General features: G+C 43.3%; 1 protein-coding gene across 11 annotated transcripts in view; it reads left to right on the forward strand.

The window, feature by feature from the left end:
- ABLIM1 (actin binding LIM protein 1) overlaps window positions 1–26,553 on the forward strand; it is a 324,990-nt gene that overhangs the window by 121,598 nt on the left and 176,839 nt on the right. The window contains exon 1 of one of the 11 annotated variants that reach the window (XM_007173131.3): window positions 15,265–15,433. The exons of the other annotated variants lie outside the window; for them this stretch is intronic. Coding sequence (XP_007173193.2) covers window positions 15,418–15,433 — 16 coding nt within the window. The 5' untranslated portion in view covers window positions 15,265–15,417. Of the gene's footprint in view, window positions 1–15,264; window positions 15,434–26,553 lie in introns of those variants that run through there. 11 annotated transcript variants of the gene reach the window in all.

Consider the following 26,553-nt stretch of genomic DNA (forward strand, 5'->3'; position numbering starts at 1 on the left):
TCTTTGTGATGCTATCTGTGATGTAGCCAGGAAAGCGGATGATTCCTTTCTCAACCTCCAGAAGACACCACACTCAGAATGCAAAAGCAGAATGCATGGGACCTTCAAATTTAAAGAGGCCAGAACTCTAGAAGAACTGTGGTATGCCTTAGAATTCTAGATGTTTCTTAAGGATGGAAATGAAACTTTGATACCAACACCTTTCTACAGGGAGTGAGAGGCTGAGGCCCAGAGAAGTGAAGTGACTTTCCCCAGATCTGTTGGATAAATCAGAGGTGAAATTAGATGAAGAACTGGTCTCCTTTCTCCCTGCTTAACATTGCAGAAGAGGAGACCAAAGGACTGCCAAAAATTGTTTTAGTTTAGTTTGAGATTCAGCTCAGGTGAAACTTTCCTTTGAGTCTTCTCCAGATGTCCCCTCTTTGGGGAATACCACACAAATGCCCATTTATGGATAAGTATTTCCACCTTTATGCACTTTTATGCTTGGTTATATCTATTTGTCTGCATGTCTCTCTTTGCCAGGTAGTAAGGTTCTTATTTGCAGCAAAGTGGTTTTAGTGGGCTTTGTTTCTCCAGTGTATAATAAATGCTGTGCTTGGTAAATAAACATATTTCATACATTTAAAAAATTAAGATATAATTCACATGCCATAAAAATATGCCATTTTAACATGTACAATTTTGTGGTTTTTAGTATATTCACAAAGTTGTGCAAACATCACCACTATCTAATTCCAGAGCATTTTTATCACCCCTAAAAGCGACCCTGTATCCGTTAGCAGTCCCTCCCTGTTACCACCACTCCCCAGCCCCTGGGAACTCCTGATCTATTGATACTTTCTGTCTCTATGAATTTGCCTATTCTGGACATTTCATATAATTGGAATTACACAACACATGACCTTTTGTGTCTGGCTTCTTTCACTTAGCATAATGTTTTCATGGTTCATCGATGTTGTAGCATGTTATCAGTATTTCGTTCCTTTATATGGCTATGTGGATATGCCACATTTTGTTTATCTGTTCATCAGCTGATGGACATTTGGGTTGTTTCTGTTCTAGGGTATTATGAATAATGCTGGTTTTGTCCCTGTTTTCCCCAGGGACTACACTATTTTGCATTAAAATTGCCCTTAATACAATTTTAAATTAAGTCAAAACTATTCCCCAAATATGAAATAACCAGTTTTCATTAAAGTGAAAAATCCCATGTGTACATTCATGCCTGTTTATACCCTGTATCTTAATCTTCAAAACCTCGTATATCCCTACAACTTAAAGGTTTGCAAACATATTACATAAAGGAACGTAGGATCTTTACTCGGTGACTTTAGTTAGCTGGTTTTGTTGTTCCTGCTACAGGTGCCTTAGGATAGCCCCCAAGCTTTGTTTGGTTGCTGTTTAAAGATCTTTCCTCATCCAAGTTCTGTAGCCATAGATAGCAACTGAAATGAATCAGAGGATGTCGGAGATGTTCTGACTCACAGTGCCCAGAAAAATCCAGCTCACAGAGGATTTCATGTGGGCCAGTGGAGAGGGCGCATTCTCATGACATAAAATAGGTCCCCAGTGGATAAAGATGGGCTTGGGAAGAAAAGTCAAATAGTTGGAGCCACTGCCAGCACCCAGCTTTCTCTCTTTATGTCTGTCACGCCCCGGATCATGTTGTAATGTCATTTTTGACATCACTAGAATATTCTAGGGTGTTTAACATTTGCTCTTTGTGTGGGACAATTCCCAGCTCTGTTTCATATCACTCTTTTCCCTGAAGGGCTATCATGTGGTTCTAGTATGTAGCTGGATATGTTCATCTGTTATCTTTTCCTCAGGCCAGACTTGTCCTTGAAGTGACACTCAAACTCTGTAACCAGTTGGTAGCCAGCCCTGTTGCAGGGGTACTGGCTACTTAATAATTAACTGCCCCATCACTGAAGTCATCAATTGCTACAATATTATTATTGATGGAAATACTATGTGATGTTACTTTGTTTAGTAATACTTCAACTGAACTTGATCTTGCATAGATCATGGTTCAGTTGGTCTATGTTAAGATTTTTAAAGAGGATACGAGAAGCTACTTTCAACACGTTTCTTGGTTAGCTCTTTTATCTGGATACCAGGAGTGGTCTAGTTCATTTCCTGTCTGTAGCAACTGGTGAAAAGATGCTGAGCCCAACCAACTTTCTGTAACTCTTCCTGTATTTGAGGAAGACCATATTCTACTTGAAGCTTTCCTCTATCTCTTTTGCTAAACGGCAAGCATTCCTTTCTTCAAACCTTTATAGCTTTTTCTCAGTACTTCTGATTCTAATCCCTTTCTACTTCCCCTTAAAGTTATTTAAGTACTTGTGCTACTTGCCCTCCTAGAATGTAAGCTCACTGAGGGCTTAATCTAGGCATCTTCGATCTATATATCAGTCAGCTTTATGAAGTTTTATGTACTATAGATGTTCAGTAAATGCATAATTAATGAATCAGTGGTAATTTCTTTTCATTCTTCCCTGAATTTTGCCCACTTTGCTTTCAATTGTGTGATGCTATGGCTTAATGCTGTTTTTATGGCTTCGTTGCTTTTTTCTGTGTGTAAATTTAATGGCCAATGAAGCATATTGGTAAATGCCCAGCACTCTTAGTATATTTTATTCAGGAAGGGAAAAATATAGTGTTTAATTCAGATCAAAAACCAAGAAGAATTTAAGTTCTAAATATTTCCCTTCCTGTCCTCCCTCCAATCTCCCCAAACCTCAACAAATCCAATACATATGCAGAGTGTTTTCTATCTTGCTGGGGAATGGTGAGAAGGAAAGAAAGGAATAAAACTACCTTTTATACCTCTTTCAAAAATACAGCCAACATGGCATATGGCATATAGTACTAGCACAATCTTTGGTGCAATTGTAGCAATGTGAAACTGTTTAAATTTTTAAAATGAAAGCCCATGTATATATTTAAGTAGAATATTATTATAAAATGATTCATTTCTACAGAGCTTGATAAATGTTATAAATCACATCCTTCCCCCCAAAACATAACTGCAGTTACAAGACATTTGGGGGCATATTGGTTTATGAGGCAGTTGTTTGTTCTGACCCCTGTGACCAGAGTTAATCCAAGTAGCCTTATTGACATATTTTAAAGGAAGAAGCACTTAGCTGCTTCCAGGGGCATTAACTCACTCATTTGATGTTTCTAGGAACCAGGTTTGACTTTTAGAGGTGAATGCCAAGGAGATACGAGCATTCAAAAGAAGGAGGAATGTATATGTGTAAGAACATAGAGAGGTCTCATAGGAACCCAGGAAATGCTGAGCAGTCAGGCCTCAGGAAGCATAGGATTCCAGGCTGCTCCAGGACCATCTGTTCAGTTTTGGGGAATGTCCTATTCTCTTCCCTCCCAACTGGCTTCCTCTGACACTTTACCCCTTGGAATTTTGGTATCCACGTGTCTCTATGAAGCCTGCCCCTGGCCTGGCCTTACTTGATCTTTTAATACATGTACCAGCCCCTGACTAGGACTTTTCTATATGACTCTTAGTTCAGAGTCCCAGAAGTGAAAACCTAATTGACCCAGCTCCTCTTTCTCAAGGCAGGATATACATTGTAAGTGCTTGGCCAGCTGAGGTATGGGTTCCCCCTCCCCACCCAGTGTCTACTTATGATCCAGTCAGCCACAGCCAAAGCGTGAAGTCATATTGCTCAGTGCCCACTCAGAAGAGGGGTTGAATGGGGACAGAAGAGGAATGATTAGGGCAAGCATCCCCCAAGGCATATCATTACCTCTGGGCAGTGACTCTATGTTGATAATGAAAGTCTTGTCATGAGAAATTCCATGGCATTTTCATAAATATGCAGGCTCAATAACTGGAAAGAAAAATAAAACTCTATGTGGGTATCCTTGGAACCAGTGTGTCATCTCTTTTTCATTCATCAACCTCTCTGGAGGAAAGATACTATGGAAATCCTAGATATAAATAAATGAGAAACAATTTTGGATCTTGAACCAAGAATCTGAAAAAAAAAAAAAAAGAATCAGTAAAAAGGTAAAGGTGTATTAACTCCCTTTTAGAACCCTGAAGATACATTTGCCTTGTGATACCCTTTGCCTTACCAAGTCCAAGTGATGGGAGATGAAGTAGACAAACAGGGGTTAGGTTTTGCATAATCTCTAAGCAAAGATGAAGCAATTGGGTGATGTGACTTCAGGTGCTTCTGTGAGATGCCTAGATCAAGAATCTTGGACTCTCTGGTGCAAGTCATCTCTTCCTGCTGTGAAGACAAGGACAGTATCTCTCTCATACGTCCCTCCTACCCACCTCCTGATATTTGTTAGTTATAATATTGTTTTCATGTTGTTCTTTGCTTTCTTTGCTCAAAAGAGCATTCCCATTCTCTTTCATAACCATAATCCAGTAATTGGAGTATCAGTTTCATATTGAATAGAATTCACTGCTCACTGCTAGTCCTTTTACTACAATATTTGCATTCCTGAGTTTATTTTGACTCATCTCACTCATCTCTTCATTGACTAGATGTTGATGTGAAGCTGTTTTCCAAAGAAGTGTTCGTGGTGTTGTATTTCCTGACCACCTCTGTGTTTGTGGTTGGTTTGTCCATTGCCTTTATGTCTGAACAACATTTGGGCTGAGTGAAAGGTTCTTGGGACACACACTTTCTTTCCCCCGAGATTTTCAGGTATTGCTCCACTGTCTTCTGTGCATTAGCATTGCCACTGAGAAGTCTGAGATCAGCCTGAGTTTTTCTCTTTTGATGAGTGATGGGCTTTTTCTGTCTGGATATATGGAGAATGATATCCTTTGAAGTTCAAAAGCTTAGGGTAAGACCTGGAGTTAGCATTCTGTATCAAACTTTGTTAAAATAGTATCTCTACACACTTTAAATCTGCAAGTTCAGATCTATCTTTATTTCAGGGAAATTCTTGTGTATTAGATCAATGAATATATCTTCTGCTTCTTAAATTCTCTGCTTCTGGGACATAAGTTTTTTCGTTTTCCTTTATTTTGCACATCTATTGATTGTCTCTCGTTGTTTTAGGCTCTTTCTTCTGCATTCATTGAGATCATCTCAAACTTCTTTCTATCCTAGGAATTAGATATTTATCGGTGTCTGCTCTCTTCTTTGATGTCTCATTTACTCCTGTTGATCCTGTCTTGGTTCTCAGTTTCCACTTCTTATTTGTATAATCTTTTTCTTCATCTCATTCTGTTGTATCATCATCACACACATGAGCTCTTTTTAAATTTCATGCACTAATTCAACGTTTTGTGCCCGTTCCCCTTCACTCTCGTCCCACACAGAAGCCAGAAGGATCCTGTGGAAATGACAATCAGATCATGCAACTTCCTCTGCTCAGAACCTCCAATGGCTTCCCACCTCACTCATTGTAAAGCCAAGGTCCTCACATGACTGATAGGGAGGGGCCTAACTCTTCCTCTTCTCTAGCCTCACTCCGGCTCTCACTCCTCGAACACACCAGGTCACCTCCCTCCTTCAGACCTTTGCTCTTATTGTTCACTTGTCTGGGATGCTCTTTCCTCAAATATCCATATGGCTACTCCCCTACCTCCTTCAGGTTTGTGCAAATGGCACTTTCTCAAAGAGGCCTTCCTCGGCCACTCACTTCAAACCACAACTCCTTCCCCCAACACTCTTTCTCCAGCCTTGATTTTTCTCCAGCCTTGATTTTTCTCCATAGTACTTATCACTTCTATCATCTATATCATATGATTGATATATATATATATATATATATAGTTTACATATATATTTTATTATATCAACCACATACACACACAACTAGAATGTAAGCTCCATCACAGCAAGGATTTTTGTTTATTGCCCTTACAGCAATATCCCAGCACCTAGAACAGTTCCTGACACTTAGTAAGCACTCAATAAGTATTTCCTGAATGAATGAGTGGGCTGAGGTTAACTTTGTCTTCCTGGGGAGGTTTCCTAACTGGAAAGTCCAGTCTTTCTTGGATGGTTGGCCTCACACTGCCTTTTTCATATGGCAGCACAGGTCATGTGTCAAGGTATCAGGAGGGGGTCTAAATTCTTTAAGGCATTGTAAGTAAAATTCCCCACATTTGATATGAAAAGGCTCCCTATAGCCCAAAATGGTTTTGAAAACGTGAGCTTTACAGTTTTCCATTATCCTGTTTTTGTTGTAAATTGATGAAGCAGTGAGAAACTAAGTAATAACAATCATCATTACCTTCCTTGAGCTCCTTCTGGATGCCAGGCACTTTCATTTCATAGAGAGCCTCTTTCAGCCTCACCCAGTACCAGGTACATAATTTGCAGGGTCCAGTGCAAAAGGAAAATGTGAGACCCCTCGTTCAAAGTGCAGGAATAAAGTGCCATTAAAGGTACTACAATATGAAGCTTTTTTTTTCTTTATTCCACAGACTCTTTCTCACCTTGTCATAATGTTTTTATTTGCTATTTAATGTTGTCCTAAATAAAGTAAAATTTTAAATTGTTGACATGAAATTTGACCTTTCATGTTTACACTGTGCACCGCTCATTTTAAACGCAAATATAAGAGCACTGAACTCATTTGTGAAATTGCACAATTTATATTTCATAGATCGCAGATGCATATGTATTTCATTCTTTCCAGAAGCGTGGGAATTCTGCACCCAAATAGCTCAACTGTTTTTATTTCACTTCTTGGACGCATGCGCATTCTAGCGACACTCTCTACCTTTGGCTTACTGATGGGTAAGGAAGGATGGAAGGGAAAGGGGGCAGTAGGTTGTCCTATCTTTCCTTTTGCTTCTATATCATCATTTTCAGTGTAAGTGGTTGGCTAAATAGGGAAGTAACATGAGTCAGAAAGGATATGATAGGGTCCCTTGGTCGTTTGTGTTTCCTTGAACACCTTGCCTTCTTTTTTGCATTCTGGTTTGGATGGAAAGTGACCTCTCAGTGCTGCTGTTTATTCAGTCATAGATGTGACACACTTTCCTTGCACTCCCTGAATTCCCATGCATCACGAGTCCACTGGAATTGGGAGCTCAGGGGGCATCGCAAATACCACCCGTGAAGGGGGCAGCAGGAATGGCAGACACACATCCTGTACCTCTCTTGTCTGTTCACACGCATGCTCCATTGTCCCATCCAACCTCACTTATAAAACACAAGCTCAAAGATAAAATTCTTGCAAATCTCAATATAACAAGGGCAGAGCATTAAACCAAATGGAGGGCCCATCTGAGCACAGGTTCCTACACAACTTCCCAGGTCGCGCGCCCAGGAAGCCAGCCCTGTCCTCACCACGGCCTCACAAGTGGAGCATGTTACTACCGTTCACAGGTGAGACTGCTGAAACCCAGAGAGAAAATAACATGCCCAAGGTCCCTGAGCCTGTGGCAGAGCTGGAACTCAAACCCTGGCTGTTTGATCAGGTTGCCTGTGTGGCCAGTTAGCATGACAAAATAACCACAGGTAGGAGGTAAGACCCCAGGGGTTTTGGCCATTTCCAAGTAATTGTGTAACCTTGGACAAGTCTGCCTTAGGACTTTAGTTTTCATCTCAATGTGAGGCTAATGCCTGTTTTTTTTCATACAAGTTATAGTTTTTCACAAGCCAGAGGGTTGGTTGCATGGTCCCTTTTCTCTTTGTCCTGAGAGCTGGAGGAGCTCACAGAGACGTGTGTTGGGTGACAGTGCTGTTTCTCCTGTGGCAGCACATGCACTAATGGCCATGCACTTTGCATGCTTTATTTGGCCTGTCCCTCAGACGATGGCTGAAATGTCCCAGGAGAATGTGAGAGAGGTTATTTTCTGGGAGTGTGCCAGGGCCTAATTAGAGTGAAGGGAGCAAATGGAGGCTTTGTCAACTTTGCAAAAATTCTGTGACCACCCCCCATAAAATTTTTTTAGTTGTCTCTCTATGTAGACCACAGGAATGCTGTTCCTTGAGGATGGTTAGACAGGGTAGATGATTGAATTGCATCTTAAAAGACTCGAGAATGTGGATCTGGGCAAACCATCTTCCCCTGTCCAGCCAAGGATGAGCCCAACAGGCCAAGGGGATGTGATTCACCTGGCAGGTCCTATCATAAGAATTCCAAGAGCCAATGAAGGATAAGGTATCAGGAGAGAAGATCATTTTATACAGACAAGGCAAAATGGAACATCATTTCCATTGTGTCAAGTCTTCTGGAAACACCAAAGAAGTTGATGTACATTGAGTGCATCTTGACTCAAAAAATGTTTGTGTGTGTGTGTGTGTGTAGTTGAGAACAGGGGAAGGGAGACTGTTTCATGACCTCTGTGGAATGAAGACCCAGTAAAGCAAAAGACCCAACAAAGCAAAGGGAGGGCCCATGGCTTTGGATTCTGACAAGCCTCTTCCCTCAAGTGTAAAGATAATAACATTATCTTATCCAGTTGTTAGGAGGATTAAATGAGGTGATAAATGAATGTAAAGAGAGTAGAATGGTAGCTGACACATAATAAGCACCCTGTAAATGGCGACAAAAGTGGTAATTAGGATTAGTTATTAAGGAGACTTTGTAAAATGCTACCTGGTTAAGTTCCTTTCAACTCATTTCTCCCCATGGTGAATTATTGGTTTGCATCTTGGCAAATACTTTCAAGCAACCACTAAATTGATTTATATATAAGAGACTGAATTTACTTTTAATTTACTTGAATAAGATTTTTAAATCAGCCTTTTTGATATAAAAATGAATACTTAGCCAGCATTTTGACTTACTATGGTAAGCCAGTGACATTTATTCCTTAGAATTCATCAAATATCACATTCCTACTTTGTGCCTATCGCTATATGAATACAGATATTCACATGTGATCCCTTCCCTCAGAGAGCCCACAGTCTTTTGCAAAAATAGACATATAAATCCTTCATTGCAGTGTAGTAAAATTCAGAGCACTGGTGACATTAAGTACCAGAAAGAAGGGGGTGTTGCTAGGAAAGGCATCACAGCTCCAGATGATAGGAAATGACCGTTTTTCTTTCCCAGTAACTGTATTTCTACCTAGAAAATATTAGGGGAAAAGACAAAGCCAATAGTAAATTGTTAGGGGGAAAAAAGGCCTTTTTTCCCAAGTAATTCAACTTGGAAGTATTTCTGTACTTCTTGTGAACTTCTCATGTGCCTGAAATTAGGCTAAAATTCATGAAACTCTCTGTACTATCAAAAGATCCTTTGAATTTCAGTAGTAGGTTCCAGTACACTTTCAGGAAAAAGGCTTGTTTTGTGCTCCCTCTGCAGTTTATATCTTTAGTGGATTATTTATAGAGAGCTTTAAATATACCTTAGTAAGTTTTCCTAAGCTGCAACCTATTGTTTAGGTCCAAACTCAGAACTGGCTTCTGAGAACGACCACGGGGAAGTTTTGGATACAAATGTAAAATAATTCTACTTGAAGAACTCATGGAAAAGAACTTTGCTGGGCATTGATTCTGTGAGATTCACATGGAAAAAATCCTAAGAATTCTCCGTTGAAAACATGAGAGTGGGATCAAGAGGGATCAGACATTTAGGAGTTTGTATCAGACTGTAGGAAACTTTGGAATCATCACTACTAATAAATTTTCATGAAGATTGCAGTGAATGTCAGGATGATTGTTATTTCAGCCAACTGAGAAGGTGGAGGTTGTTTTTTAGATGTGGCAGCATGGGCTATAGCTATGTTTGTAAATTTCATGTTCATTTACTTCCTGTGATGCAGGCCAATGTGCTAGGCCAGTCAGTGGTCCTTCATCACTTAAGGAGCTGGTGCAGCTCAAGCCTCATCCCAGAAAATCTGAATCATCAGACCTTGGATGGGACCAGGTGTATGCATTTAAAGCACCTCTAGTATTTTTTTATCGCTGGAGGTCTGCAGGCTGCACTCTTGGGAGTCTAGCAAAGCATGAAAACCTCCTTCCCTTCATGGAGCTCACAGCCTCATTGTGGACATGAAGCCATTACTCCAGGAGGATAAGCCAATCCCAAATGGTTTGTGCTACTTAAAATGCTATGTGTGGGATGTGCCTGGCTGTCATTTTATTCTATTTCTCAGGGAAATATTTAAGTACACTAATAAACATAGACACTTTGTGGGCATGTCTGCTAAACACGGGACGTGCACACACCAACACAATCCAATTTGGAGGAAGGAGGCAGTATGGTTGGAAACACATCATAGCAGACTTTGAAATGCACCCAAAGTCTTTTGAACTCAATTGGTAAAGAAATAGGTAGCTCAGGTTTGAGACTCTCATCACATCGCTTCTAATGTCCAACGTCCTTAGTGTGGCATTCAGAGCCCTCCATGACCTGCCACCCTGGCCTTAGTTTGAACCTCTCCCCATTCCCCTTGAACAGTGAGCTTGATACCTTCTTGTCCCATGAGGAGGCCATGGAATGATCTTTCCCCCTTTCTTCATTTGGCAGCCCTCTCTTACTTCTTTAATCCTCCTAGAAGCCTCTCCTGACTCCCCAGATTGGGCTCAGTACTGCTCTGCACCCTGTGCACCCAGTTCTGTCCTTTTATTTTTTCGGCTGCGTTGGGTCTTCGTTGCTGTGTGCGGGCTTTCTCTAGTTGCGGCAAACTGGGGCTACTCTTTGTTGCAGTGCGCGGGCTTCTTATTGCAGTGGCTTCTCTTGTTGTGGAGCATGGGCTCTGGGCGCCTGGGCTTCAGTAGTTGCAGCACGTGGGCTCAGTAGTTGTGGCTCGTGGGCTCTAGAGCGCAGGCTCAGTAGTTGCAGCGCATGGGTTTAGTTGCTCCATGGCATGTGGGATCTTCCCGGACCAGGGATCGAACCCGTGTCCCCAGGTGGATTATTAACCACTGCACCACCAGGGATGTCCCCCCACTTCTGTCTTACCACCTTCCTAATTGGGTTGAGAGTTTTTGTGTGTGAGCATCTCCTCCACTAGATGGTAAGCAACTCCAGAGCAGTGATTTCTCTCTTCCTGTTTTGGTATTGCCAGCCCAGTACCTGACGTACCGTAGATGCCCCATACATGTCTGCAGTGAGGTTGATAGATGTAAACATTAAATGGAAAGCAAATAACAGACTCATTCTCAAGTTTTCCTTCAGCTGGATTCTGCTAGAGAGGATTTTGAGCACTCTTCTGCCAATGAGTCCAAAGGTGTTGAGGGATGGGTGGCCATGGAGGGGTCCTGAAATTCCTGCCCTGTGGATGCACAGGCCATAGGCAATCCGTGGCTCTGTAGGAGAGAGCAGTGAGGATGTGAACTCCATCAGGTTGCTTGTTTTCTGGTTTTCACATTTCCCTCTTAATCGGCATGGCTTCTTTGGAAGTGATGTACTCTTGATTTTTTGCCAAGAGTGGCTGTGTGCTCACAAAGCTTTTCTCTCCAACAAAATGGTTTCTGTCCTTTGGTCACTTGTGGACAACCCTGGCTTCATTTTGTGAGTGAATGACAAGGCGGCAGTGAGTCAGTTTGGGGGAATAAAACAACAAATGAACCCGCGGGTTGGTGTCTGTATTATGAAGTCTTATCTCATCTGAGTGGAATGAGATTGAGATAAGTTCTTTGGAAATCTTCTCTAGAAATAAGAATAAAAAGTCCTGCTGTCTTATGAACTGCACATTTTTTATTTTTTCCTTCATTTGTTTTGCTGCACTTCTTGTAGCTTTAACTAACTGTAAAGTAGAAAATATCTATGCTTTGCTTCTGTTCTCAAAGCTCTTAATTATTTGGCCCTGAGGCCGGAGACAAAAACAATTTGGTTTTACTCTGCCACATTCCAAAAATAACTTTAGTAATACCCTCTTTGGTTATCTTAAAAGTGTAGAGTGGATGCTTTTATCCTAAAGTAGCAGTGCCTGACTGTTGGGGGGACTTTAGCTATATGACTGTTGTTTAGCAACTAAATGCTGGTGACTCATTCACTTTGACTGTGGTACAGGAAAATTCTTTCCATGGAAAACACAGGAGGGGGGCAATGTCTCTGAACCACTATGTAGTATTTTCCTTTGCAAAAGGCTTCTCTGGAAATGAGTAGGCACCAGCTGTTACTGTGCTGGCGTAGTCTCCAAAGCGGCCAGTGAGCCTTCCTCAACCAGGGTTTCTGGGCAGTTTATCCACAAAGGTATACAGGTAGGTTCAGAGCTGTAATAAATCAGTTTGTTTAATAAACTGAAATCTCAGGATTAAAAGTGGTCACCCTGAATAAAAGAGAAATTGAACTAATTGCATTTACAGTATCCAGACTATTTATGTATGATCTGGTTTGGACTAGAAACACAATGGTGTTTTAGTGTCACATTTCATGGGGTGTGGGGCGGGAAGGGAGAGAGAGAGGGTGAGAGAGGGAGTGCCTCAGTGAGGTGCTAATCTATTTATGCAGCAAAAATATAATAAACTAAATTCACCTGCTAGGCTCACAGCACCAAACTAATTCCAGTTCTCTGAGTTTAATTTTGCTTGTCCGCATCTCCTTGCGGGCTCTGAGGGTGTTAGGGATGGGAGAAGTAGACTGTGCAGGGCTAGCCGTGAACTTTCGGGGATAGAAAGGGCTTGTCCCCTCCTGCTCTCGAGCCCTGCCCATCCCTCTCGACCTGAGGTCGTGCTGCTCTCATGCTTGGCTCTTATTTATGAATGGAGGTTAGAGAAGCCGCTTAAAGGCTCTTTAGTGCTTACACTCCAGCTGGCTGCTGACTTAGGAAAAACATGACCCTATGGGGCTGCGGTGGGGGCAGGGAGGACCGTGGGAGAAGTTTGTGTCATAGAAATGACGACCCATGGGTTGGAGGGGCCTTATTAGCCCTTTCTTACAGGCAGAGATGCCCAGGCTATTAATAGTAAAGCCCTGAATCACAGATGTAGGAATGTCACAGCTGCTTGAGCTCTGCCACTGTTACCCGGCAGAAAAGCAGCCCCGCCCAACGTCATTTCAGCTATAAACAACCTCGGAGGCAAAGATGAGGCACGTTGATTGACTTCATTCCTTTCTGTTACCCCAGCTCTCTTAGACCCAACACGGTACAATATTTGCAGTAAAACAGTCGAATCCTGGCTGTGCGTTCTGGTTCTGCAGGACGGGTTGCCCATCTGCTGCTCTCTCCGAGCCACGGCATCTGCCTTTGTGTCTCTCGCTCATCACATCTCTCCCACATGGTGGGGAGAGCAAGCAAACGATCTGGGTTTCGGAGACAGGTGCTGGAATGGGGTGGGCGTCGGCTTAGTGACCCCAGCCTCCATCCCCGGAAGTCACCTGCTCCCGTGAGACCAACGTGTGCTCCTGCGGGTCAGAAATCAAAAGCCTTGTCGCTTGTCAGGTTTCACTGCCACTGCCGGATCAGGCTTAGGCTGGTGAGCGGTGCGGGGGTGACTGCCCTTCACTTTGTGGCTGGGAGGGTTCCTCCCTCACATATACACAACCCAAGAGGGGCTTGTCTAGAGAACTCTAAAGAAGGAAGGAGAAGGGGGAAGTCAGAATCCTACCTGGATAACTCAGATTTTTACTTTGATCCTGAATTTGATCCTGGATGAGGAATTGAATCCTGAAAGAACATCTTCCCAGGCCCCCTCTCATTGTCCAGTCGGTCCCCTGCTCCTCCCATTTCAGGTAAGGGGTCAGGGAGCAGCAGGGCAAATCACAAATCAAATGTCATTATTCATTTTTCATTGTAATTAAGCCTCCAGGACCCTAAAAGTTGAGAAAAATGAACTTGAAGGCATCACTAGCATTATTTTTCTACCAAGGCTAATTTTACTTATTTATTTATTTTTGGGGGTAGGAATTTAACACAAATTTACTTGCATAGATTTAAATTGCAGTTTCTATTATAAAAACAGAAAGGTTACCCTTTCACTTTTTTTTTTTTAATATCTTTATTGGAGTATAATTGCTTTACAATGGTGTGTTAGTTTCTGCTGTATAACAAAGTGAATCAGCTATACGAATACATATATCCCCGTATCCCCTCCCTCTTGCATCTCCCTCCCATCCTCCCTATCCCACCCATCTAGGTGGTCACAAAGCACCGAGCCGATCTCCCTGTGCTATGCGGCTGCTTCCCACTAGCTACCTGTTTTACATTTGGTAGTGTATATATGTCCGTGCCACTCTCTCACTTCATCCCAGCTTACCCTTCCCCCTCCCCGTGTCCTCAAGTCCATTCTCTATGTCTGTGTCTTTATTCCTGTCCTGCCCCTAGGTTCTTCAGAACCATTTTTTGTGTTTTTTAGATTCCGTATATATGTTTTAGCATACGGTATTTGTTTTTCTTTTTCTGACTTACTTCACTCTGTATGACAGACTCTAGGTCCATCCACCTCACTACAAATAACTCAATTTCATTTCTTTTTACAGCTGAGTAATATTCCATTGTATATATGTGCCACATCTTCTTTATCCATTCATCTGTCGATGGACACTTAGGTTGCTTCCATGTCCTGGCTATTGTAAATAGAGCTGCAATGAACATTGTGGTACATGACTCTTTTTGAATTATGGTTTTCTCAGGGTATATGACCAGTAGTGGGATTGCTGGGTCATATGGCAGTTCTATTTTTAGTTTTTTAAGGAACCTCCATACTGTTCTCCATAGTGGCTGTATCAATTTACATTCCCACCAACAGTGCAAGAGGGTTCCCTTTTCTCCACACCCTCTCCAGCATTTATTGTTTGTAGATTTTTTGATGATGGCCATTCTGACTGGTGTGAGGTGATATCTCATTGTAGTTTTGATTTGCATTTCTCTAATGATTAGTGATGTTGAGCATCCTTTCATGTGCTTGTTGGTAATCTGTATATCTTCTTTGGAGAAATGTCTATTTAGGTCTTCTGCCCATTTTTGGATTGGGTTGTATGTTTTTTTGATATTGAGCTGCATGAGCTGCCAAGGCTAATTTTATTTATTCAGTTGGTCTGAAAGAAGCTGAACTGACAGCAGCAGTAATAGGAGACTAATAAGCTAACAATTGACTAGTTTTACTTATTGGAACAGTCCCTGGCTTGCCCCTCGGCCCCCCTCTTCTGGCAATCATTTATCAGACCCCGGGAGGGGGCCAGGGCTCCGGAGCATTTTGATGCCCGTTTTCCCGGCACGAGGAATGCTACGTGGTGTCAGTGACCAGAGATTAGGACACTGGAATTTTGCATTTGTTACAGCAGCAGCTGTAGTGAGTGGCTGAGGCTGAAGGGCAGCGTCCCGCCCTCCCCCCTCCACCAGCAGGGCGCGGCCACCACTCGGCAGCGATCGCTGGGGCGGGCACCGGAGCTCGGCCCTCCAGACAGGGGGCGGGATTTTAGAAAGAAGCCCCGGACTTGGCAAGTGGATGCCCCGGTTCTTCCTCGCTGCCTCTGCCGCAGCCGATCTGTCTGCCTAGGGGAGCTTCCACTCCTAGACTTTGTTCCTGTTTCCTTCGGTGCTGCTCGCCAAAGGCCCTGGTTGCCATGGTGAAGGAGAAAGGTAATTATAAATATCGATCACTGTGCATGGTTGCAGAAGTTGGAACGGTGCTGCAGGGCTCGGCCACCTAATGGGGGATGATCAATGGAAAGCCGGGCAGACATGTTCTTGGTGTGAGAATCTGTACTGTGGTGTCCGTGTTTCCACAGAACAGAGACTTACTTCATCAAGAACCTTTCATTCAGCCACGGCGTCGTCAGAAGCACATCCTATTTCTGGAGTGTTTGCACAGCCGAGCTCCCGGGCGTGCGTCTCTTTTGCCTGACATTGCATTTTGAATTTTCGGTTGTGTTTGAGCCTTGCCTTCCTGCCCTCATCCTAGCCTCCATTCTTCCTCACTTACCCCCACTCAAATCAATAAATTAATGAAGATGTGTAATGAAAGGACCCTTCTACCACGTCTGTGCTGTGTTGGCATCTGCCCAAGCCTAGCTGTATGGCTGGAAGTTCGAAGTGGGCTGTCTTAAAGGTTCCAGGTGTGCCACTCTTTTTTTTTTTTTTTTTTTAATTCCTTCTTTATTTATTTATTTATTTATTTATTTATTTTTGGCTGTGTTGCGTCTTCGTTTCTGTGCGAGGGCTTTCTCTAGTTGCGGAAAGCGGGGGCCACTCTTCATTGCGGTGCGTGGGCCTCTCACTATCGCGGCCTCTCTTGTTGCGGGGCACAGGCTCCAGACGCGCAGGCTCAGTAGTTGTGGCTCACGGGCCTAGTTGCTCCGCGGCATGTGGGATCTTCCCAGACCAGGGCTCGAACCCGTGTCCCCTGCATTAGCAGGCAGATTCTCAACCACTGTGCCACCAGGGAAGCCCCGTGCCACTCTTAATAACCTGTCATTTCAGCGGCATCCCTAATCACTCCTCCAAACACCTTAAAGGATGCTTGACATGTCAAAGGTGGCAGATTATGTCTTAAGAAGAAAGTAAAAAGGGAGAGGGCTGTCATGCTCTGCACAGGTGTGCAGTATTTATGCACTGGGCGTGGTCCTGAAATGGAAGTTAAATCTTTCAGAATTGAATTGTAGTTTAAATTATTCGTCTATCTGGGAAATATAAAAGAGCACAACAGTGTTTGATTTTAATTATCCAAGTAATATATAAATATGTCTTACGTTAAGAAAAGTGAAATGTCACAGGAGACTAGAGAGTGAAAGGTGAAATCCCCTTGCCCCTACCCTGTACACCTCAACTCCCCTTTCTCTCTTGAGGCAAAATTGTTAATAGTTACTGTGCATCCTTTTAGACCTTCTAGACAGGAATAAGATAGATAGATGAGAGATAGATACATAGATAGATAGATAGGTAGATAGTATTTTAAAAGGATCATTTTTGATCATTTTCTATGGCTTGATTTTTTCTCTTAATATGTCTTCGGGACCTTTACAACATGATTTGATAGTGTGAGTAACCACCACTTAATTTTGCTTTTTGGGTAAGCTTGGATTTATTCTACCACATTTTCTGACTGGGGACGTACTTTTCTCCATAAACACAGATGTCTGCTCTTTGGGGGCTGTCTTGAACATTTCAGTGATTTATCTTTATCTACTTTCTCGTAAAGCCCCTATAGGGAATAAATATTAGGTGAACGTGCTGAACTCAAATTGATCCCTATTGCTGGAAACTCAGTTCAGGTTTATTATGCTAATGGATGGATGGAGAAATAGGATCATGACAGCTAAGTGTGTTAAGACCACACCTTAGGACAAAGAGAAACAGCTTCTGTTCTATCCATTCTGCTCCTGTGTATCTTTCATAAATCACGTTGTTTAGCTTTGGTTTTTCATGGACTAAGGGGTAATTGAGTGAAATGGTTTGGTGTGAATATAGGTGCTTCTAATAATGTTTCCTCTCTTTTTGGGGTAATACCAGGAACCCTCAGAGTAACAGATAAAGATGTTGACATTTAATCAAGGTCAGGTCTCTTCATTTTTACCTCTCCCACAGAGGAGAGAAACAACCTGGCTCTGATCTCTATTGCTAATGGATTTGAGTTTGTTTCCCCAACAGGAGTAATTTATGAGTGATGGGAAAGGGGATGGTAAAAGCCACTTCCCAATTCCATCCCCCAGGGGTCCAGGAAGCTCCAGACATTTTGTATGTGGTGAATGTATTATAGATCAGTGGTCCCCGAATAGCAGCTCTTTTTAAGTCACTACAGACTTCCCAAAGCTCGGATTGCCTGTGTTCACATTTGCTTTACAAGTCAGTAGTCACTTTCTGACTGGAACACTTTGGACAGGGCACCGAGAGGTCACATGCTAGTATTATCTTAGCCCTTAGCCACTGATTAAAGGCTGTTCCTTTTTTATTTTGAGGTCTGTGTCAGTCTCCACTTCTGTCTCCCAGCTTCCTGACTGCATTGACCTCAGCCAACAGCAGGGGAAGGCAGGGTTTTTGGTGGGTACACAAGCGCTTCCATGGAAAGAAAGGAATTTCATTATAGCTTTTAAAGAGAGAAGGGCACAGGAAAGCACGTAGTCCAGCCATTCATCCTAGAGTGAGAAAACTGGGCTTCAGAAAAGGTAGGTAAATTGCTCAAAATCACACAGCGGGTAATTGGACCAAGCGCTCATCCTCTGTGTTCCATCAAAGCGGAACATGGCTCAGTGTCTGCATTTACTACAGTGTGTGGACACCCACTGGCTCCGTCACTAGACAGCAAGCCTCTTAGAAGCAGCCCTGTGTCTCTATCTTTAATCTTCCAGTTCATAGCTTGGTGCCTGCCCATCGTAGATTCTCACAGTTGAAACAGGTTGGCCTGTTGTCAGAGCTGGATCCAGAACCTGTGTCTTCTTGATTCTGAGACCTTTCTAGTCCTCTCCATTTCCTCTTGCTGCCAGAGAGGCCTAGCTTCTTCCTTTCTCCTGGAGCTGACACGAATCAGCCTTGAGCGAGCTTGGATCACGGCAGCATCCATCCTGAGAAACATGGGAAGCCCTCTGAAGGAGTGACATCGATTCCCTGTTGCTCACCACTTAGAGATGGTTTAGCTCACACTGACTTGTGCCACCATTTTCTCTCCTACGTAAAGTTTCCATGTATCTCTCGGCTTGGGATTGACACTGACAGGAAAGAAAGCATGCTGGCAGATCACACCTCTACAAGTGTGGAATGACATTTGCCAACATGCTTTGACCCTCATTCTCTTCTCTTCTCCTAACCAGGTGCCCACCCATTTCCAGTTGCAGAGACTTATTGATCTGGGAATCTTGATGAAATGGTTATTTCTCTGACACGTTCAACGGCGTCTTACCCTTGCTGTGTCCTGTAACAAAGAAGCAGGAGAGATTTTGTGGGTTTATCAGTCAGTATCTGTCTTTCTGAATACACTTTCATCAACCTCAATTCCAGAGCCCACTCTACTCATTTAAAAACTGTAATTGTCTAGCTTATGTGTGTTCTAGTGCAAGTTTTAAAAATGAACACAAAAGGGATTTATTATTCCTTTTTGTTAGAGAAAACAAGAATAAGCAAATACTAGAGATTACGTTGTGTAAACACTCATTTATTTAAATAATAAGGGGGGCTTATGGTTTGGAAATCATGTAAGAGGATAAAAATTTAGCAGCGAGAGAGTCACATCAAGGAAAACAGAGTTCTACATTTGAGCACATCATTTTTTGTTTATTTTGTTTCTCAAGTTTTCTGTCACTGTTAGATGACCCAACTTGCTTTTATTTATTTTTTTAATAAATCTATTTATTTATTTATTTTGGCTGCGTTGGGTCTTCGTTGCTGCACGTGGGCTTTCTCTAGTTGCGGTGAGCGGGGGCTACTCTTTTTTCGTTGCGGTGCGCGGGCTTCTCATTGTGGCGGCTTCTCTTGTTGTGGAGCACGGGCTCTAGGCACATGGGCTTCAGTAGTTGTGGCATGCGGGCTCAGTAGTTGTGGCGCACTGGCTTAGTTACTCCATGGCATGTGGGATCTTCCCCGACCAGGGATCGAACCCGTGTCCCCTATGTTGGCAGGCAGATTCTTAACCACTGCGCCACCAGGGAAGTCACCCAACTTGCTTTTAAGGTAGAGCAGGACCCAGTGAAACTCATTCTAGTTCACCCTCGGTGAAGAGACGTTCACCCTCCACCTGACATTCAGGTATATGAGACACACACACACAAACACACACACACACGGAGCAATCTTGTTTCTTAGCAACTTCTGAGAACAGTGGTGTACTGGGTCTCAGATGTGTCCTACAGACTGGCACCAAAGCAATCCTCTTAGGATGCTGATGTCATCATATTTCCAGCTCAGAAACCTAAATGAGTGACAAGGTAAAGTTCAAGCCTTCCTGCTAATCATTGAGGATTCTCCCCAAGTACTGAAATTACCTCCTCCCCACCCCTATCTAAGACAATCTTGTTTTTTGTGTGTGTGCTTTTATTTAATTACATCTTTATTGGAGTATAAGTGCTTTACAATGGTGTGTTAATTTCTGCTTTATAACAAAGTGAATCAGCTATATGTATACATATATCCCTATATCCCCTCCCTCTTGCGTCTCCCTCCCTCCCACCCTCCCTATCCCACCCCTCTAGGTGGACACAAAGCACCGAGCTGATCTCCCTGTGCTATGCAGCTGCTTCCCACTAGCTAGCTATTTTACACTTGGTAGTGTATATATGTCCATGCTACTCTCTCACTACATCCCAGCCTCCCCTACCCCGCCTGTGTCCTCAGGTCCGTTCTCAACGTCTGCATCTTTATTCCTGCCCTGCCACTAGGCTCTGTTTTTGCTTTTAATGTTACTATTAAATCTGCCAGTTATTGAAAATATACTAACTGGCAGGCTTTGTGTTGAAAGCTTTCCGTACATTGTCTCTAATCTTTGAAACCATCAAGGTCAGTGGTACTCCTCCCCTTTAACAGATGAGGAAGAGGAGGCTCACAGGAGTTTAGAAACTTGCCAGAGATCACTTAGCTAGAAAGTAGAAGAGCTGATTTTCTACCCAGGCCTATCTGGCTCCAGAATCTGTGCTAATTGTACTTACGGTACCTCCCCACACACTCTTCCTATTTGAATAATCATGGAGGTATCTTCCTTCTCCATCCTGGGTCATTCTGCTCCTCCTGTCCTGGTGAGAAATATATATAGTCTCCTTTTCTGTATCTGCCCAAGACCTAACTCAAGTTCTGCTTCCTAACAGTGCTTTACAAAGGCCCATCCCTTCTGTATATTCTTCTAGAGTTACTATGAGCACTTAAGTAAACACCAGAGTAATTATACAACAATTTAATCATCACCTGTACGGCTTAAGGAAGAGTGTCTGTCTCTCCCTAAGGAGTTGTTGACTTCATATATTGTCTTATCAAACAACCTTTAGGGTTGCCACGTGTTGTTGCCTCTAATGGTATCTGTTCTTCCGCCCCTTCCCACTCCTCCCAAAACCCACACCCACACAGACGCTACCCACTCAGGCGCGTGCACACTGCCTAATGTAATCAAAACCCATTTCTGTTCCATCCTTGGGGAAGTCTGAGAACAGATCGTTCTCTGCAGTATAATAATTCATTATCCATCCAAGTCGCCTTCCAGGCCCCCTGTTGGTGTAAAATAGCTTCTCCTAGATTCAGTTTTCCAACCCTGCTTCCCAGGTTGATGCTTCATACCCCACCCCTACCTGCGCCTGGAATTGTCTAGGTTCTTCATTTATCCTTAACTTGAAAAGCCCCAAGTTTTTCAAGGGACACCAATGACAGGGATATTTCCTAAGTAAGGTCTAAAGGGAAGCTATTGATTTAAGGAGACACCATGATGCTATAAGCTTCAGAATACATTGTCTTGATCTGTGACTTATGCACACAACTCAGTTGTGAACTTTGAATCTTTGGAGGGAGAGGAGATCCAGTTTTGTCATCATATTCCACTCGAGAGGAAAAAAAAAACCAAGTGTGGATTTCTCTTACTGTTTTATAAATGAAATAGTACTACTCTCACTAGGAAGTATGGCTCTGCTCCGGTTTTCTTCACAACCGAAGGGCTGTTTGGGTGATGGGATTTCTAACGCTAAGGGAAAGAACTTCACATTAAAAAAGAAAAATCACAACAAATCCCTGCCCTCTGCCACTTACTCACTGATGTCTAAAAATGTTTATCCAGAGAGAAAAACAAAAAAAGACTTTGTTTCCACAATTAGACTTAAGGCTGAATGTGGAAAGAAATCTGAGAGAAGGAACACATTGACTTAAATTTACCCGCTCTTGAGAACATCTCAGCTGGTTGGGCCACTGAGATGGGTGGTCTTCTTTATCCATTCATCTGTCGATGGGCATTTAGGAGAAACCCTTTTTTAAAGAACAAGAACTTGACTTTCCAAAGTCCTGCCGAAAAGACATCCTCAGTGAGACTCACCCTACCAAGAGCAAAATCTTGTGCACCGATTCTCTGTGGCGGGGGTGGGGGGGCTCCTCTGTGTCATCATCATATTCACAGCTCCTGGGAGGCAAGCAGGAGGGCCCTCATAGTGCTTGCATCTCGTGTGCCAAAGCCGAAATGCTGAGTATTTTCCTGGGCCAGCATTAGAGAGTCAGAGGACCTTTCAGAAGGTTCAGTGATGGGTGAGTGGTGCAGGATTTCTTCCCATTGTGGTTGAGCCTGATCTGGGCACACCACAGTAGAAACCAGCCCAGCTTCCTATTTCATTGTGTGTTGGTCTGATGGTGACTCATACCGAGAGGTATGTTTATCCCAAACTGGCAGGAGCTGTGTATTCAAGGGCAAATTTTGTTAACAGTGGGGAGGGTGAATATTTGTATGCATGACCTCTTTCCTCTGAAACGTTGCATTTGTGTTCACACTGACATGATTAATGCTATTATGGTCCAGTGTGCCCTGGGGGGCCCCAGGGTTGAGTTTCTGTGTCCCATTGCAATCCAATAGGCTGACTTATTTGAATACTTGGACTTAACTGTGAAGATGCTGGTTTTCTTAAGACTTCCAGGGAAATGACTATCGAGGGCAGTGGTTCTCAACTGTTGGCAGGCATCAGAACCACCTGGAGGGCTTGTAAGAACAGGGATGTCTAGGCCCTGCTCCCAGAGTTCTGATTCAGTAAGTCTGAGGAAGGGCCTGGGGTTTTGTATTTCTAGCAATTCCCAGGTGATGTTGACGCTTGTGGTCTGGGGACCATACTCTGACACTGTCTAGGTAATCCATGGTTTCTGTGGGTAAAATGATCAGCCTTCCAGGCAGAGAAGTGAGAACTTTTATATAAGTAGCCTCTGCATTCTCTTTTGCTAATTGATCTTGCTTACAATGCAGACAGCAAAGAGAAGGCCAAGAGCATTGTTCTCATGCTGACTCTCCTGCATCGTAGAATGAAGCTATAGTTCATTTAAAAAAAGACCTTCTGGGAGATCTGAGTGGCCAGGAGACTGCTGTCAGTATATGATGCTGGATGGGCAAAGAGTGGGCCTGGGAGGAAGTTACAAGGTGCCTTTCCCTGGGAGTGAGTTGGCGTTCAGCTTGACTTGGGGAAGGCAGGGAGTCAAGGCACAGGAGTGCCATTCTGTAACCATCATTCCGAATTCTCGAAGGGTTAGGTGAACATTTTTACTGGGGTTCATACACCTTTTTGGAATCCTTTGTAAAAGATAGTTTCAAAGGAGCCAGGATAGTCTTTGAGGAGCTAAAACATAGTATTAAAACCTGGAGCATTTCACCCACCTCCACTATATCGGTCTGTATTCTAGATGTCTGGATTCTGTCTTGTCATTCAACAAAATTGATTGTTCAACAGTCTGTATTCACAATGCTAATTGAAACATTGTGCAGGGAGAAACTTAAGAAAAATTAAGACAAACAGAGAATGGTAGAAAAAGGTAGCACGGTTATTTCACCGTGGAGTATCTGATGGGAAATGAGAGAGAGGGCTGAGTACCCCTCAGAAAAATGGCAGGAGCTGTGGGTTCCCAGGTCCATGGAGGGTCCCCTAAGTGACACGTGGAGCTAGATGAGTGTCTGCTGGATTGCTATGTGCCACTCGTGGGAGCCCTGTCTGGACAGCCATCGAGGAACAGTTTTAAGGCCGACAGTGGGAATGGTATCTTCTGGACTGGGTTCAGTGGCGCTGTTCCTGCTCAACTGGAAGACACTGCCTGTCCTGCCATGTGTGAAGAGCCCAGCCTGAAGCAATGAACCATAGCAACGGGATTCTTGAGCGCATCACAGATTTATTGAGGTCTACTCTCCACAAGGTATTTCGGGGGTAACCTGATACACTGAAAAGGTCCTACCTTCAGTAGGTTAATGAATTAGCCATTGTGGGGAGGGGTGCTGATTGAAAAGAGAGGCAACACAAGGTGATCAGAAGGGGTATAAATGGTATTCTCTTGGGGTTCAAAGGAAGGAAGAGTTAGTGTTTCAAATGAATCAGAAAAGGCTTTACAGAAAAGGAAGCATTTAAGATTGACCTTGGAGGGTTCTGTTAATTTCTTCCTGTTAGGGATGGTGTTTAATTCAATTCGTACTCAGTATACAGTGTCTGCTCCATAGTAAGCGCTCAGTGAACGTTGAACGAACTAACAAGTGGATGAAGGATGCGTATGGATGCGGGAGGTGGTTATCCTTGTTTAAATGTTTATTCAGAACCTAATAAGAGATGAGCAGTCTCGGTATAGAAACAAATAAAATGTAGTTCTTGACCTGAAAGCACTCACATTCTAGCAAGGAACATAAACACAGAAATGATTATGATATAATGTGAAATGTATGCAGCAGAGAACTCAAAGCAATATGGGGCTGCAATGCAGGGAGTGATTAATTCTCCTGGGAGGTCATGGCAAGTGAGGTTTTGAAGGTCGAACAGGAGTGCAACAAGTGGATAAAGGGGAAATGAGAGAAAGGTTTCCAATTGGCAAAACAGAAGCAATGAAGGAAACGTAGCCAGCTGAGTTTGGCAGGAACTACTATTGGTCACGTGACTGCAGTGAACGTGAGGAAGGGTAAATGGAGGGCTTTGCAGGTCAGGTTGAGTTGAGGTTGGTTAGAACCAAAGGCTGTACATACAGATGCCTCCAAGAATCAGACAAGTGACCTAAATGAATGGAGATTAGGACAGACTGGACAGCAGGGACCCCTCTACAGCGAGAAGCCACTCTGTTGCTCTATCCTGGTTGCCACGAAACTAGGAATGGAGGCATGTAGGCCACGTGGCCAGGCCTTCCAATTTCCAAGAGTGACTAGAAATAGGGGTTTTTATGTAAAATCTCCAGATGCTTAAATGTTGGCAAATGATTCAACTTTCTCTTCAAAAAAATCTTTGTGTAGGCCAAACAAAACATGTGTGTGGGCAGGACTCAGCCAAAGGGCCTTCCGATTGTGGTCTGGGGCTTAACACGGCGCTCACCAAACCTACCCACAGTAAGAAATCCATTTTGACTCATCAAGACTCAAGACTTGTGCACTTATGCATATAAATGGCTACAGAAAAAGTCACATGAAGCAATACTTAACCTTTACTCTCTGCTCTTTTCTAGCCTCTCCTATTTTTTTTAACTAAGCTGGTCATGATCCATTGAACCGATATCCTGTTTCACTGGGTCAAGACCTGAAGTTTGAAAACCATTGGTTTAGAACATCTACACTAACTAAAGTTTTATTGGATGGAAACAGAACAAGGTACTTTCTTGGGCAACCATGTTTCTATCCTGTACACTTACAATAGTGCTTAATATGTACATTTTGGTCATTTTGGTTAAGTTGGATTTCTTCACTTGCAACTGGAAAAGTTTTGACAGAATAATTTCGGAATCTTTTAGTGATCATTGTATCCTAAACAGAAGTTGGCCAGAATTTGGTGTCCTCTTTTGGGGTGCTTGTCATCTTTTGGGTCAATTAAGGACTGACCCAGCTGTTAAATTCAGAGTAAAATGCTACGTGGTTGAATTTCAGCAGAAAGTCCAAAGGAGACCCCCATTCAGGCCTCATTAGCATCTAAGCCTGATGTTTCTGGAACGACTTTTTCATTTAGAAGAATTTCCCCCTATGATTCCACATCACCTCTCTGCTCGCCTGGTCCCCTTGTTTTTTTGCATCACAACCAGGGAGAGTAGAACAAGTTCAGGGCTTGGGCAGTGTGTCAGGTACCACGTCACCCATCATCAGTGCAACAGCTCTTCACCTCCATTGGTTGGGCACCATGTGCTATATAGCCTTCAGTTTTGACATATCAGAGTATTTCAAGAAATATTATAACGTAGGGGCTTTGGAGAGAGGTCACCCCTCCCTTGGAATGTCTGAGAGGTGAGTTGTCATAGCAAGCCTCCCATGCAGCAGGAAAAGCATAACCTTTCTTTGGGTTCTGGGTGTGTCTGCCATCACTCCTACCTTGAGCTGGAGGCACCCCTGCAAGATGCAACAGGACTCAAAAAGAGCTTGGACTATGAAACAAGAGCACCAGAGTGGCTTCTTGCCGTTGGAAGGTGTGGCAGTGATGGAGAGACCCCTAGGGAAAGGCCGTGCTTAACATGAAAGCCCAGGGACCATGGTGAGGTGGCACTGATATGGTGGTGGTTGCATAATAGGTAGGCAGAGAAGCCAGGTGCTAAACATGAATCAAACAAACAAGGCCAGACAGAGAGCAGCAACCTACAAGGGCAGAGAGTGTCCCATACGATACTACCAGGGGTGGGGAAACCAGTGCAGTGCAAGACCATGAGGAGCAGTATTTGAAGATGAGGTGGGAAGGCTCCCTGTTTTTACAGGATCTGTGTGTCACCTCCCTCCAGGGCCCCGTTCTCATCGTCGTGCGGGGGAGCGGCCCCCCCTGGAGTTGTGCAGCCACAGACTGCACATCTTCTTTCCCCAGAGGCAGTGCTGCCAGGGGGTGAATGCTGGGGTTGGTATCAGATGAATCATGTCTCTAGAGGACGTAGAGCCAAGCTCCTCACCTGTGTGAGATCTGATTTTTTTCTTCAGTGAAAATAGCACTGAGAACACCCACCTTTCTCTCCGGGTGCGGAGGTTTGATAAGTTATCTGGTAAGTTTGAGCACTGGAAAGGGTTATTGGTTAGATCTACAACAAAAACTGTTAAAAAAAAAAAATGATGGATTGTTCATCAGAAACCAGACTAGTGGGAGAAAAGGAAATGATGACATCTAGGAGAAAAAAAAAAGTTG

This window comes from Balaenoptera acutorostrata, chromosome 16 (assembly GCF_949987535.1).
Source record: "Balaenoptera acutorostrata chromosome 16, mBalAcu1.1, whole genome shotgun sequence".
NCBI lineage: Eukaryota > Metazoa > Chordata > Mammalia > Artiodactyla > Balaenopteridae > Balaenoptera > Balaenoptera acutorostrata.